Source organism: Passer domesticus, chromosome 3 (genome assembly GCF_036417665.1).
Source record: "Passer domesticus isolate bPasDom1 chromosome 3, bPasDom1.hap1, whole genome shotgun sequence".
NCBI lineage: Eukaryota > Metazoa > Chordata > Aves > Passeriformes > Passeridae > Passer > Passer domesticus.
In genome coordinates, this window is record NC_087476.1 from 63,703,793 (window position 1) to 63,718,383 (window position 14,591).

A 14,591-nucleotide genomic window follows, 5' to 3' on the forward strand; every position below is an offset into this window, starting at 1 on the left:
TTGAATGTACTTACTTTTCTCCTTCACCAAGGATGAATAAATCTGGAGTTGTAACGAGCATCATTACTGAGTTAAGAACTGCTGTTCAGATAAGTGCAGAGCTTGAATTGGCCATTTGCTACAGTGAGTTTTTACCATCTCTAGCAGAGTGTTTCTTGGAGAGTGGTTCTGCATCATTATAAAGATTGGATTTGGAACTGCAGGTGAATGTCTGGGTTTCCTTGTTAAATACTGAAGGAAACTGGAGATGAAGATCATAACCTGCAATCATAAAGCTTGTTCTTCTGTGGTCAGAAATCCTGCATTTACTATTTTGAAACTTGAAAGCATTTGGGAATATTGGCAGGCCTTTTTTTACTCTGGTCAATAATAAGCAAGGTGGTTTGATAAATTTTCTTAAAGGAATACAGGGGGGGGTCTTAGTTTTCAGTTGTGTGCCAGTATTTCCTAAAGTCATGAACTCATGCAGAGTCTTCAGCATAGGAGAATAAATAGTACTGACAACACACTTCTTTTTAAATTTCTATGGCCTTGTAAATAGCTGAAATTTCACAGCTCTTAATACTGAGAAATTGGTGTTTTACGTTGTAATAGTGTTATTTCTGAGTTAAAATACAATTTTAGTCTTGAGTGCAGCACTTCAGATAAGGGCAGAAAACCAGTGTAAATCTTTAGCGCCAGAAATAAAGGCTAGTTTGAATAAGTTCATTTATCTAGATTTCTTTTTTCCCTCTAGATCATGCTAACCCTACTAGTCCACTACTTGTGAAACCATCAGATCTCCCAGAAGAAAATAAAATTAGTTCATCTGTAAAATTTACGTCTGGAAATACAGTTAGTAAGTATCAAAGTGCTTTCTGGTCTCATTTCTTACATTACATAAAATGCAGATCTGATATATCCTTCAGTGAAGGAAAGCTGGCTGGATAGTAGCAGCTCTAAAATGAGATTCTTATCCTAAGAACAGAAACATTTCTGATACAAAGTATGTATTAGAAGTATTAATTATTAAAGTTCTACTGATGTCACTGGAGTTGTTTTCCTACCCTATATGCTCAAGAAAATTATTTTTGTCAGTTGTTTTCCATCTTCCTGTTTTCTCTTTTAATCCTAGAATAAAAAACTCAGTGTAGATAAAGTGGAATTCTCTAAGAAGCATTTGATTGTTCTTCCTCAGAACCATGTTAACCTGTTTTCTAAAGGGTGAAAATGACTACAAGAGAGGTCCAGGATTATATGTTGCCTGAATGAAGCTCTGGAGTCTTTCTGAGATTCTTTTGTTTTCTTCAAGTTGGGAAGTTTTCTTCAGTAAAAATAAAGTTTCAAGAAGTCATTCTTTTAAATCCTTTACATTATTAAGAACAGAAGTATTTTGATTGGTTTGTAATACAGGAGGAATTCAGAAAATACCATCTTGCAATATGTTTTGCTTTTCTCGTGAACTCTGTTTCAGTGGCACTCTTTTTTCTAACCAGTGTCCTGACCATGTCTGAGTTTTACTTTTCAAGCAGTTTTGTTTTTACTAAAAAGTTTTCTAATGCAAAAGAATAAGCAAACATCTTTTAATGTGGAACTAGTGCTGTATGCAGGATCTAAGTTCAAGAGCCTTTTGGTCCTCCCTTTTCCTTATCTGAGTGTAGTCTAATCTTTTAATCTTTAATAGAGTGTTTTTCCTTTAGAGGAAGAACATACTGAAATAAAACAAACCACATTGCAGTGTAAGATGTAAGCACTGTGTACCTGCAGTGTTATGGAGAAAAGGTATCAAAAATGTGACAGGTAAGAATGTGCCTTGCTCATCAGGAGAGTCATCTGTAGGATTTTCATTTCTGGCTTGGACACATTCTTCGATGTGTCATACCACTTTTGAAAACTTCTGTGTCCTAGGAGGTTAAAGTAATCCTTTGAAAGTGGGTAATTCAGAAAAATCTTATGGTTTTGAATAGAATTTTCCTCTTCACTGGTAACAAATCAACTTTGCTCCAGTGACTTCCACCTTGAACTTTGATTTACCTGGTGCCCTTGTGATAAATTATCCCAAGGTGAATTTTTCTATCTACCTTCATTCCATATACATCTTGTGCTTTTTGTGAGGCTCCTCATTGCTGGGGAAAATACCCTCAAGCTTTGCAGAGCTTTTAAGGGTAAAGGTGTCCTTGAGAATCTGTCTATGATGCTGTAATAGCATCTTTCATTTCTGTAGGTTTCCTTAATCAAAAGCTGAACGTTTTAAAAAACCTTCAGTCCAAACCAAAGTTGTCCTCCAGACTTGGTGGTACAGAAGTTACAGTAGTAGCAAAGCAACTGCATTAATCTGTGTTCTGTACATGCCCTTTCCTTTTTCTGATTTCTAAGGTTGATGACAGTCCTTCAGCACTTCTAAAATCAGGCATGTTCTGCCCCTTGCTTTTTTTTCCTTGGATGTCCCTTACTCACGTTCACTAGATTGTTGAAGTGATGGAACATCAAGTGTTTAAAAATTTCTGTTTATAAGGCTTAGGTTTTGTATTTTAAATACATCATTACTGTCATTGTTTATTCTTCAGTACATGCCACTATTAACCAACAACTTATAGTGTTGGGTGAGTGGAGTTGGTTTGTATTGTGTCCTTCAATTATTTGGACTTGAGAATTTTGAATCCTGACTAGATCACACCTTACAGGGAAGCAATACAAGGCATTGTTTGTAACAAAAGGAATTGGATATTTGAAATTATTTGTTACTTCTGTCTGTTAGGGTGTGCTAATGATGCAAAGGAAATATGAAACTGTACTTTCTTTTCCCAGCAGATGGTTACAGCAGTTCGGACTCTTACACTTCAGATCCGGAGCAAATCGGAAATGCTGTAACACGGCAACGGTCAGTAGAGTAGCAAGTGGAAAGAAACAAGTAAAAGGTGTTTAAAGAAGCCTGTTCTCAGCTCCTGGTTATTTGACAACTAGCTTATAAAATGGTGCAAAACAGATTCCTAACTTTAACACTCAGGAATCTGGAAACTGTCTGTTTTCTAAAGCATTAACAATGTATGTTGCTTTTGTTAGTGTGTAAAGTGAAAATTAAAAAAGGAAAGTTATCTAAAAATTTTAAATTGGCCAGTCAAGTGCTCCATGTGAAGCTCCACATTCAGTCAGAATCTTAATACTTTCCCCTTAAACACAAGGAAATGTAAGCTGTTACTTGAAACCAATTTTTTGTATTTTTAAAAATACACATTTAGGCATTATTGGAGAACCTTATGACACTATAGCCTAAAAGAAGAATTAAGCACAAGTTAAGAATACCATGGCAGTAACTCCATATTTTTAATAATGGACTTAAAAAGTGCAGTCATAGGCCCAGTGTAAATTAAGGGATTGGAGAAAGCTATGCAAGCACAAAACCAACAACTGCATCATTTCACATAAGAGAATGTACTGTACTAGCTGGTGCTAATTGTTCCCACTAAATCTGCCTGAATAGGATTAAAACCAGCTACACCATTAACCATTTTAGAGTCAGTTTCAGAGGTAAGCTTCAAAACAAAAATAATTAGGGTGACTTCAATAGCAAAGAAAGATTTCCATTTGCCTGTCAGTACAGCAACTTGAAAGATTCTTTCCTGCATTGCTACTTAATGGAAAATGTGACTCTGTCATGCTTTTATGTGTGTTTTTGCACTGTCAACATGATGGTTTCAACATGTTGTTTTACGCTTTGACTTCGGGTTAGGTTCTCTTGCTGAACTTGTGTAGCTGAGTGAAGCTTTCTGATGAGTTCCCACATTAATGGCACAGGGAGCTTCTGTCCTGACCTGGTAGTTGTGGCAGTATGAACACAGGAAATTTGTTGTCCTACTTACTCTGTTACTTCCTTCCACTGGCATCTCTTCTACCAATTGGAATTTTGTATGACATTGTACTTAATCTTACCATTAGTCAAGACTACTTTTTTTTTGTATTTTCATATAGCAAAAACTGACAGGGCTGTGTCAGATAATGATACTTTGGAATTCTCCTTAAACCACTTTCTCCCATTTTTAATTTCACTTGTGGTTTTTTTTTTACTGTACTACCTAGAGGGATGACCCAAGGAGTCAGTATAATTAGATTTAATTTCATCAGCTGGGGAGTTACACAGTATTACAGAGGCATTGCTGTAGAGAATATATTAAAAAAGTAAACTTTTCTGCTGTGATAACTCAGCTTTGTGTCTGAACTTAAACATTCAGGAATTCCAGGTTTTGTGTGAAACTTGGGTACCCTTTACCTCTCCTAGTACACATTTTACAATAATTATAGAAGAATGTTGCAGAGGTCAGTCATAGAAAAAATTGTATCATGAGTTGAATAAAAAAGTACCTATATTCAGGTCAGTGATTCAATAACTCTGTCTTGTTCAAATTAGACTAGTTAGGAAGCTTCTGCAAACTGGTTTTAAAAGGAAGTTGTACAAAAGTTCTATATACAATAAATCACACTTAAATGGCACTTAGTGCAGTGATTTATCTTTCTATCCTTTCTACATGTATGCTCCAGGAATTTGCAACAGATATCCACTAGATGGTGATCCTACCTAAGAATGAGTTCAAATTTCTGAAGATTGTGCGAAGTATATAGATTTGGAAAATTTCAGGCAGAGAATTAAATTGCAATCTCATACACTGTGATACTTTTCTTGAGCTCAGTATACATGGAGGCAGATCCAAGAGAAACCAAACATTCTTCTTTAATGAAATTAAACTTACCCCATTTAACCTAAACAGGATGTTGACTACATCTTAAAAATTATAGTGACTGTCTTTTGGATGGAATTACAATATTTAGCATTCTCTGTTCCTGAGCTGTCCTTGTTTGGGATATGAATCAAGCTGTTGGTTTCCTAACAATAAATTACATGTAATAATATAAGAATAATTTGAATAAATGATATTTAAGTAAATGGAAATATAAAAGCAGTTGTAAAATCAAAGAATAGTGGAAGTTTAAAACTGATTTGGCAGTCAGGGAGTTTTACCTCTGTCAAACTTTGTTTAATTGCATGCTTTAAAGAACTTTTGATTTTTAGTTCTGTTGTAGCCACCTAAAATCACTACAGATGCTTATGTATTTTGCAGATCACATTCAGGAACATCTCCAGACAACACTGCACCACCACCACCCCCTCCAAGGCCTCATGCTTCTCATTCTCGGTCGTCATCTTTAGATATGAACAGATCCTTTTCAGTTACCCCAGGTAGATATGCTGTGTTCTGAATGTATAGTGTTTTTCAGCACATGTGTTCCTGAAGCAGACAGTGCTTTTTTCTCTGAGGAATGATTTTGAATATTGTTTTTAAAGCACCACTTCTGAATAAAAAAGTTGCAAATGTTGTCATCCTTACTGTATTTTTTGTATTAAAATTTATACTGCCCTTTACTTAAGTAGCTAATTTAAAAGTCAATTCTGAATTCTGCTGTTGTAGTTTTTTTGGTTGAATGTGGGAAGCAAAGTCAGGAAAAGAATATTCTGGTTGTATACCTATATCCAATGAATTGCATCTGCTAGTAAATTTTCAAGGGGAGTCTTTTTGGAATTACATGTGTTAAAGATGGGTATTTAGTATTTGATTTCAGAGGAAATTATTAAAGTCACTTCTGCTGCTCTGCTTAAGGAGTTTTATTGAACTTCTGACTTGTCAGTACTTTTAAATTCAAGATCACAAAGTATGAGAAAATAACTAAGAACTTGTAATGAGGGTAAAAAAATCCTAAAGACTAAGATACTAAAACCAGAAGAGTATGACCATGTCTGTACAAGATCCATGTTCTGATTAATCCTGGTTTTGTCTGTTTGCCAGTTTGAAAGGAGGTGACATTACAATTATGGGCCCAATATGACAGGTTAATATGTGGCAAAATGCAATGGTCCTTCATGTTGGCAGTTAAGAAATTTTGGTAGCACTGTAATGTACAAAGTAACAATCTTTGTTGCCAAATGTGATGTGTCTTCTGCAGGACAGCAACAGGCTGGAGTTGTTGCCTATCCGCCTGCAGTGCCTCCAAGACCACAGCCTTCACAGGTGATGTCACTTCTGAAAAATCATAATCTAACTTGGTGCATTGTTTTTATGTAACTGAGTTTTAATATATTCTAAAATTAGTATCATTGCTTGACATATTTTTGAAAACACCAGGATGTGAATGATGGCAAAACCTAGACTACAGCCAAGTGTTAGTATTTCCTAAATAAAAAAATGCTTCTAGTGGAACTATGGGTAGGGATTAAGGTAGATATTGAGGAGGAATGAGTGGCTCTGGAGCTCTGAATTGTGGAAAAGAGAGAAAAACTGTCCTTTTCACATTTCATTGTCTATTCCTATATAGTGCATAGGCCGTAACAAAGACTGCGAGAGCCATTTTCCAAAGTTTTGCAAAATAAGGCTTTGATTTTCATTTGTCTGGCACAGGGTAGAGCTTTACGTAATATACCTGCCCCCAAAAGGAGTGGTTCCACTTCTTCAATTGTCACAGACTTTGTAGTCACAGATCTTTGTAGTTGCAGTCTGAGTGATATCAGTTAGCTGATTTGGTAGAAAGCACATCTTGAAAAGGTTTTTTCGTTGTCTTAGCCAGCTGAACCCTTCAACTGCTATACAGTTCTAACATGGGACAGATAAAATTGCTTTTTAGTTGTTTCTCACCAGCAGCTACTTGTTAGAATTTGAGTTACCAGCAACTGAAGTCAGTCAGTGATTCAGAAATCCTCTACAAGGATTCAGAAATTATCTAAAGGGATGAAGTGAGTGTACAAAGACAGACATATTCCACACGGTGAATATGAGCACATTTCCCTGTGAAACTGGACTAAAAGTCTGTATCAAGCCCCCAGAGCCCAAATAGCTCTGTCACAGCAGAAATATCTATTGTTGAATGAGTCTAGCTAGTGCTACATTACATCCCTCTTTGGTCTTATTTCCTGGATAATAGCGTATCTGAACATCCTTTCTGTTAAATATTTCTGCATGCATGTCTTGCATTAGATGCATGTTGTCCTAGTGATAGTACATAAATTTTTGTCCACTAAAAAGGCCAAATAATCCTTAACATTCCATCCCTTAATATTTTTGTTATTTTATTGCAGGGCACAGGTCCTCATGTGCATCGCTCAGTGGATGCTGATGGCCTAATAGCTCATACCAGTACCTCACCTCAACAAATACCAGAACAGCCAAATTTTGCAGACTTCAGCCAGTTTGAGGCATTTGCTGTTTCAGGTGTAAACAAAGAGGAAGAAGATGAAATTGAAACACACTCAGAAGTCTTGCAGGTGAGTAGAAAGGAAGATCTAGTCAATTGCTTTAATACCACCAACAGTTATGAGACTGTTAAGACCTATTTCTGCTGTTCTCTGTCAGTGGTGTGTTGTTTGTTGGGTTTTTTGTTCTGTTTTGGGCTTTTATGATGTCTCAATCCATTGCTAGAAAGCAATTACATTGCACACTGCTGCATTTATTTAGTAATTGCCAAACACCTAAGCAGAAGGAATTCTTTTCAACTCAGGTCTTGATTGTAATGTAAAAGATTTTTATGCTTATTAGTATACGTGGGCACAAACATAATTGTGTTGGTAATACACATAATTTGAGATTTAGCACAGGAAAAACCTTTCTTCTGCTAATCCTTGCCAGTCTTCCAAATGACTTGCTGGTAATTGTAAAATAATGTCTTAAAAAAGACATGCCTTAATAAAGGAGATGACTGTACTGTAATGTACTGTCATGTACTGTAAACATCTGCTAAAATTCCATTAATTTGCTTTTCTTCAAAGTCATTGGACAAGCAGCTAAAGTGAATAGGGCTCTGGCATTCTTCTGTCATTAAAGATGTTTTAAAAAAACTTGTTTCCTACTACAGATATAGGAATTGAAAGTTTGGAAGCATTAATATTAATGTCATTGCTAGCAGCTATTGCAGAAACTGCTTCATGTTCTCCTTTGATGATTTATAGCTTTTATCCAGATTGTAAGTTCTCTGGGACTTCTGTATCCTCGCTTTCAAAAGTCCCTGTTGTGCTTTAAAGTTCTCCCAGCTGTCAGCAGCATGGTGTTGCTTCACTTGTTCAGGAGGGTCAGTAGCCCCATTTGAGCACTCTCCATGCACCTCATTGCAAAACCAGCTATGGTAGCTTAAGCTGCCACTGAAAACTGCTTAAGTTAAGTTTGCTGATTGTTTTGCATTGAGGTGGATGTGGAACAGTCACATTGGAGGGATTAACCTTTGGCAGTGACAAATAGATAATGGTGGTACTGTAATAGCAGAAACAGCTGTAGCAGTTTGTGGTCAGGCCACAGCCTCTTTTGTGCAATACAGTGCCTCGTGACATAGAACTTGTGTTTCTAAATGAGAATTGAACTGGAATTTTAGGTGTTAACTGTATTAATGTATCAGAACACAGCATACTTGTTTCTATTCCAATTGTTGCCAAATGAAGTATATGTTAAGAAGTAGATTTCTAAATACAGTTTATATTTCTTTAGGTTGAAAAGCCCTCTGATTCTGCAAGTTCTCTTAGAGTTGCCAAAGCAGATGGAAGAGTTGAAGACAAAGCACCTGCAAATGTCCCCAGTAGTGCGGTAGGCAAAGTACCCTTGGAACAAAGCACAGTTGTCTGATGTATATGAAATTAAATGTTTGTTTTGATTTGCAACAGCAGCTTTATATGTGTCCACTTGAACCCAGTTTTCTAAGCCAAATAGGTGTTTCAAATAGGCATCTGTATGGTGAATTTTTGCAGCAGATGATGATGATTAGATTTATTCTTGAGACAGCAGAAAAGATACTTGTAAGTTTTCGAATTTTTGAAACAGATCAAAATGTTTAGTGCAGAACTTGATTAACAGTAGCTTTTTGTTTGATTACAGACATATAATTACTGGGGGGAAAGTGTGTTCTACGTTGCTGTATGTTTACAGTACCCAGTTGTACTGTGGTGGTTCTGCTTGCAGAAACAGTTCTTTGTCAGTGTGAAGCAACTTCCTAGCCTTTCACCATGTGGCTGGATTTAGTAGTTCAGGTTTTTTCCAGACCAAATGAGAATGCAGCTAGATCTCCATCAGAAAATACCTGATGGGCTATGACTTCAGTTGCCTCAGTAACTAAATATGAAACACAAGCTACCAGGTTATAATCCAAATAAAATGTAGTTTCAGAGAATTAATGGGCTGTCTTTGCCTCTTCAGGGTAAAGGCACTACCCCACTTGCTCCACCACCGAAGCCTATTCGTAGAAGATTAAAATCAGAAGATGAGCTAAGACCTGAAGCTGAGGAACATACACAGAAAACAGGTGTCATAGCTGCTGTTCTTGCTTCACAGCCATCTATTCCTAGGTAACCCAAGAAGTATATAAATTCATCTGTTACTGGAAAGTTTACATTTAAACAGCATACACACTTTCTGTTCCAGGAGTTACAAACAATTTCAGTGTGTTCAATTTAGATTAATTCAACAATTTAAGAAGTTTTTTATTTTTAAATATGGTCATCCCAAAGCTGCTACTGCTGGGAGACTTTTAAGAGATTTTGGAGTGTGGACTTTTTTTAACTTCCACAAGTATGTCGGAAATGAGTGGTGGAAGTATTAAGATGTAGCGTTTAATTTTAAATGGTTGCTATGAACAATTCAAAATCTGCAGTCTGTGTGTCCTAACATGAAACTAGTCTATTGCAGTACTCACTTGGAGGAAAATGAATGTGGTTCGCTGTGTTGGGTCTTCAGAAAGTTGATAATGACAAGTTTTTAAAATGCGCTGCATGCTCTTTGATTGAAACCAACTATGTGTGCATATATAAATATATATATATATCTGTGTTTCCATGCAAATAAACATGGTTAATTAAGCCAGACAGAGGTGGGAAAATTTAACAGTATAACAAGTAAAAAAATTTTGAAAAGAGGATTCTGCTCACTTAAAGAATGGGGGACTATAAGTGAGATGTTCAGCTAAGTGGCAAAATTACTTATTACAGTACTTCTAATATCTTCTCAGATCAGTGGGCAAAGACAAGAAGGCAATTCAGGCATCAATCAGACGTAACAAGGAAACCAACACTGTTTTGGCCAGATTGAACAGTGAACTACAGCAGCAACTAAAGGTAATTCCTTAGTCTTTCTCTGTGTAAGAGAAGAGCTTCAGAGAGCAAGATGTTAGTGATGCACAGTAACAGGCATCTCTGCAATCCACTGATAAATGTAATCGAGGATATTGATATGAAATATTTAGCTATTTTTGTAGATCATAGAATATACATATTTGTTACAAGCTTTGTGAAACTACAAATCACACTTTTGCTGCTACAATGCTTATTTTTCAATGTATTGATTTGTTTTTAGCTACAGTAAAATTTTACCTCACGTTATCAATACTAGGTTACCTGTTGTCTTCAACATATACTTGAAAAGCAGTACTGAGAAGAGCAGGTGAAGTGGTTTGTGTTCTTCTGAAGGAAAAAACAAGCCTTAAAGTCTAAATGAAATTATAAATTATAAATGTTTTTAAACAAATACAATAATCTGAAATACAAAACTACTTGCAGTTTAATAATTAGTGAAACAATAGTAATTTGTTTATCTAGGTCAGCTGTCATTATTTTGGAGCTATCTTAGGCATCAGCTTAGTGTCTTTTGCCTGCCATCTTTCTTACATAAGATATCTAATTTTAACAGTGAAGATAATTTTTTTTAAATATCTTAAATGAAAACATGAACTAATATGATACTGTCTAGAATGGAAGTTAGGTCAATTGAAAAACTCAAGCCTGAATTTCACTTGTTACTGTTCATGAGAGTCAAGGTGCATAAAATTCAGATAGGAGGAAAAACTGGGGACAAAAACTGAGTTTTCTAATACACTTAATTCAGGTGAGAGCTTACCCCCTCAACATTTTAGATATCATTTGAAAATATTATAGTTGGATTTTCATCTGGTTATAAATTTGGGTTTGGGTGATTTGAAAGAAAGGAAAAAATACTTGGCATTACCTTGGAACAAAGTACTGATTTCCAATGATAAGTAATTATCAGCCAGGCAATCTTCTGTTCAGTTTCTGGGAGGAGTAACTGAGAGTCCAGAATATAAGTTAGTTTTCAAACTGAAGCAGAGTTTGATTGCATGAGGAAATTTTCAGTGCTCATTCTCTGTGGACTGTCAGTAGAAAATCTTTCTTTTGTAGGATGTTCTTGAAGAGAGAATCTCCCTGGAAGTTCAACTGGAACAACTTCGACCCTTCTCTCACCTCTAAGCCTACTGCCGTTAACTGTGAATTTACTAATTTTGAAAGGGGTATTGGTTTCAAGGCCTATTTAAATATCCATGCATCTAGCTCAATGCACTCTATTCTACATTAAATGTTGTGGTTCTGTTTTGTCAATTTGTCCACTTTTGTATTTTAAGTATTTTAATTTCAGTACAGAGAGAAAAAAAAAACCAACAAACTACTTTTTCCTTGAATGTGACACTGCCTCTCACATCTTTCTCTGTGGGCATCCATGATCTTTGTTGGACTTGAGTTTGCAGAGTTTGTCGCCAAAATTTCCAACTGGAATTTTTTCATGGATTTTTTTTTTTTCCTGTTGAAACATCTTTGCAGAAAAGGGTTGCTAATCAGTTGATTTTAAGCACATAAACTCTTTATTCACTATGACATTTATTTTACTGTGCCAGAAAAGAGGCAAACTACTAATCTGTCATCAGCCAATGTTACTTCCCAAGCTGCCTTTCACAATTGGAATATTGTTCATGATTCTAGAAAGCCTGCCTCTTTGCAATTCCCCAGCTTACTCAGTTTGGGAGAATTCTTGCAGGCTGTTTGCCATATCAACTGGATTGGATTTCGTGATTTTTGTTGCATACATTACAGACTATGTAACCACAGATTGCCAGGTGTTCACATTTTATCCATTCATCTTCCTGATTCAGCCGCATGTGTAGAAGCATTTATGGCACAATGGGTAGTCTATCAAACAGGTCTTCTTTAGTTCTCCCCTTTGTGAAAAGAGTTGGTGTAGGTCCCAAACATTAATTGCACATTATCTAAGCACCACCTGTAATTGCATGTCTCACACGTTACCTTTTAATAGCAGATCACATCCACCAGTCTTCACTATAACAAATTGTATTGTCAAGTAATGTGTCAATACCTCTATAAACTTCTAATTCCCAGCAAAAAAAAAAAAAAAAAGAAATAAAACAAAAAATGAACAGTTTTGATTCTTAGGAATTCTGGGGTACCTTCTGTCATCTTGTTTCCAGGCCTTACTTCTCTGACATATAGACAGGCTTCACTATTAACAGAGTTCCTCGAGTGTATCTTGCTCTTCAGGTTGATGTACTGTATTAGGATTTGTTGTATATTGTACGATACACACATTTTGATCTCATATGTAAATTTGCATTAATTGCTGACTAACAGCAGATATTCTATTTAATGGCTTCTTCTGGCTGTGGGATCATAGATGTTTAACTGCATGGATGTATCTCTGCAGAATCAGAACTAGCAATTGTGTGATTTTTACACCAATAAAACAGCACAATATTTTAATTTTGTTGATTCATCTTTCCATGGGAATTAAAACTCATTCAAATAAGGGGAAGGCTTTATTACAGGTTTGCAGGTGATTTTTTGTAATTTTGTGGCATGTACAAGAAGTGATTGATCTTAATCTTTTGGCCATTTTCTTCCCTCATTTTTAGCTGTTGATCAGAAGTGATTCTCTTGGTAATCTGTGGCTATACTCCTTTTGTATCCTCCTGTAAGCAAATTTAATACAAATGTAATTTCTAAAAAGTAAATGTTAGTATTGACCTGGGTCAAATATATTTATAGTTCTTCAGACTTAGTATCTGGTTTGATTTCCTAAAAAAATTCTTTAAAAATTGAAGATAAATCATCCTCTGTTAGCAGTCCTTAACATCACTGTCTCACTTATGTGCATAAATGAAATTCTCTTAACATTTGCTTCCCTTCCAAAAGGATAGGTCAAGTCAAATTTACTACTGGTTATGCTGTTACGGTGAAAAATAAGTATTTCTGGTTTTGGTTATCATAAACAGACTGGATAATTGTGGTGAATTTTTACTACTGTAACTTTTTCAAATGTCATGGAAGTGTTGCAGATGGTTTGTGTATATAATCTAAAGCAAAATTCTCTGGTATGAAAGGATGTCATAGTTGCATGAAAGATGGTAGTTTCTGTTTGCATGTAAAGGGATTAAGAAATGATAGCTAAATAGTCACAAAGGTGACATATAAATATTATTTAAAGTGCAAGGCTTTGACTTCAGAAAACTATATATGAATAGGGAAATGTGAAGAAAAACCCAGCAAAACAAATGACCACCTCCCCCCAAAGTAAAGTAAAACCTTAAAGTTGATGGACCGATCACTTCTGTTATAACTGACAAGTAGCAGGAAGAGAGTAGGAAAAAGTTTTTCCTTTTTTTAAAAAGTGGGAAAAGTGAGTCACTGCAGTTAAAGAATGTTGATCTTTTGAACCAACTGTATCTTGTCCATAGTTTATTTTAAAGTTTAAAATACATTTTTAAAATAGCACTATTTTCATAATAATATTTAAGTATTAAGCCTGTGTTTATAGCAACAGGATTCTTAAATCAGAATTTAACATTTTAAGCTTAAATGTGAAAAGCCTTTTACATTCAAATGTTACATGTACATATGAATTTCTCTAACATCCATATCTTCCTAATAGAATGACAAGTTAGTGTCTCAAGTGAAGAAAATCTGAACCTTTTTGTGTCTTGCCAACAAGTCTGTTTTTAAGAACTTTTGTGGATTACTTCTGATGCATCATTCTGTACATTTTAAACCAGTTTTTCATGATCAGAAGACCTTCTAACTGAAAAACTACTTAATGTCTTAAGAACATCACTGCCAATGATGTTCAAAAGTTACCTCATTTAGTAATGTAACCCAACTTTAATCCCTTAAAAAATTATTTCCCTATCTTCTCCATTTCTTTGATCTCGATCCAGCTACTTGATGCATTCTTTTGTATGAACTTAGATTGTAAGCTCTTTGGGGCAAGGAATTATGTACAGTACAAAAGAGGTGCTCTCTCTATTGCTAGTATAAATGTAGACTACTAAATAGAATGGAGTGTGATTCATGCACCCAGCTGGGATGGATGGACAGCAGCAGGCCTTTCTGAAACACCTGGGGAATGGTTTTCTCTGGACTTTGTCATTGGAAGAGTGTCTCTCCTCGTTTGATTTGCGTTTCTTTTGTGTCTCCTAATAATGTGCCTCTTTCTTCATTCCACCTGCTTTGGAGTTGCTTTTTTCTCCATTCATTGCCTATCTTTGGACTACAGAGAAGGTTTCCAAAATGCAAAGGTAAAAAGCTGAAAAGCCGCTTTGTTTTGAGCAGTATTCTAAGTCTATCCAATGTAAGCGAGTATTTTCAATTTTTTTGTACTTCACATGCACCTCATTTTCCTTGCAATTGTGATGAACTAGATGATCTCATATTACTGAAAATGTCTTATGTGGGATAAACAAAGTTGAGGTTATAAAAACTTAAAAGTAAAGAAAATAAATTTGCAGCATTGTTTCTTGCG

At 35.5% G+C, this 14,591-nt stretch overlaps 1 protein-coding gene across 13 annotated transcripts in view; it reads left to right on the forward strand.

Annotated features, from left to right (window-relative positions):
• The window catches only part of REPS1 (RALBP1 associated Eps domain containing 1), a 63,837-nt gene extending 49,246 nt beyond the window's left edge, over nt 1–14,591 (forward strand). For 10 of the 13 annotated variants that reach the window (XM_064413541.1, XM_064413540.1, XM_064413531.1 and 7 more), the window contains 9 exons: nt 737–838; nt 2,788–2,860; nt 5,094–5,212; nt 5,974–6,038; nt 7,100–7,285; nt 8,496–8,591; nt 9,198–9,346; nt 10,006–10,111; nt 11,189–14,591. In XM_064413541.1, coding sequence (XP_064269611.1) covers nt 737–838; nt 2,788–2,860; nt 5,094–5,212; nt 5,974–6,038; nt 7,100–7,285; nt 8,496–8,591; nt 9,198–9,346; nt 10,006–10,111; nt 11,189–11,257 — 965 coding nt within the window. In that variant the 3' untranslated portion in view covers nt 11,258–14,591. The remainder of the gene's footprint in view (nt 1–736; nt 839–2,787; nt 2,861–5,093; nt 5,213–5,973; nt 6,039–7,099; nt 7,286–8,495; nt 8,592–9,197; nt 9,347–10,005; nt 10,112–11,188) is intronic. The other 3 variants (XM_064413532.1, XM_064413536.1, XM_064413544.1) reach the window with 2 other exon arrangements.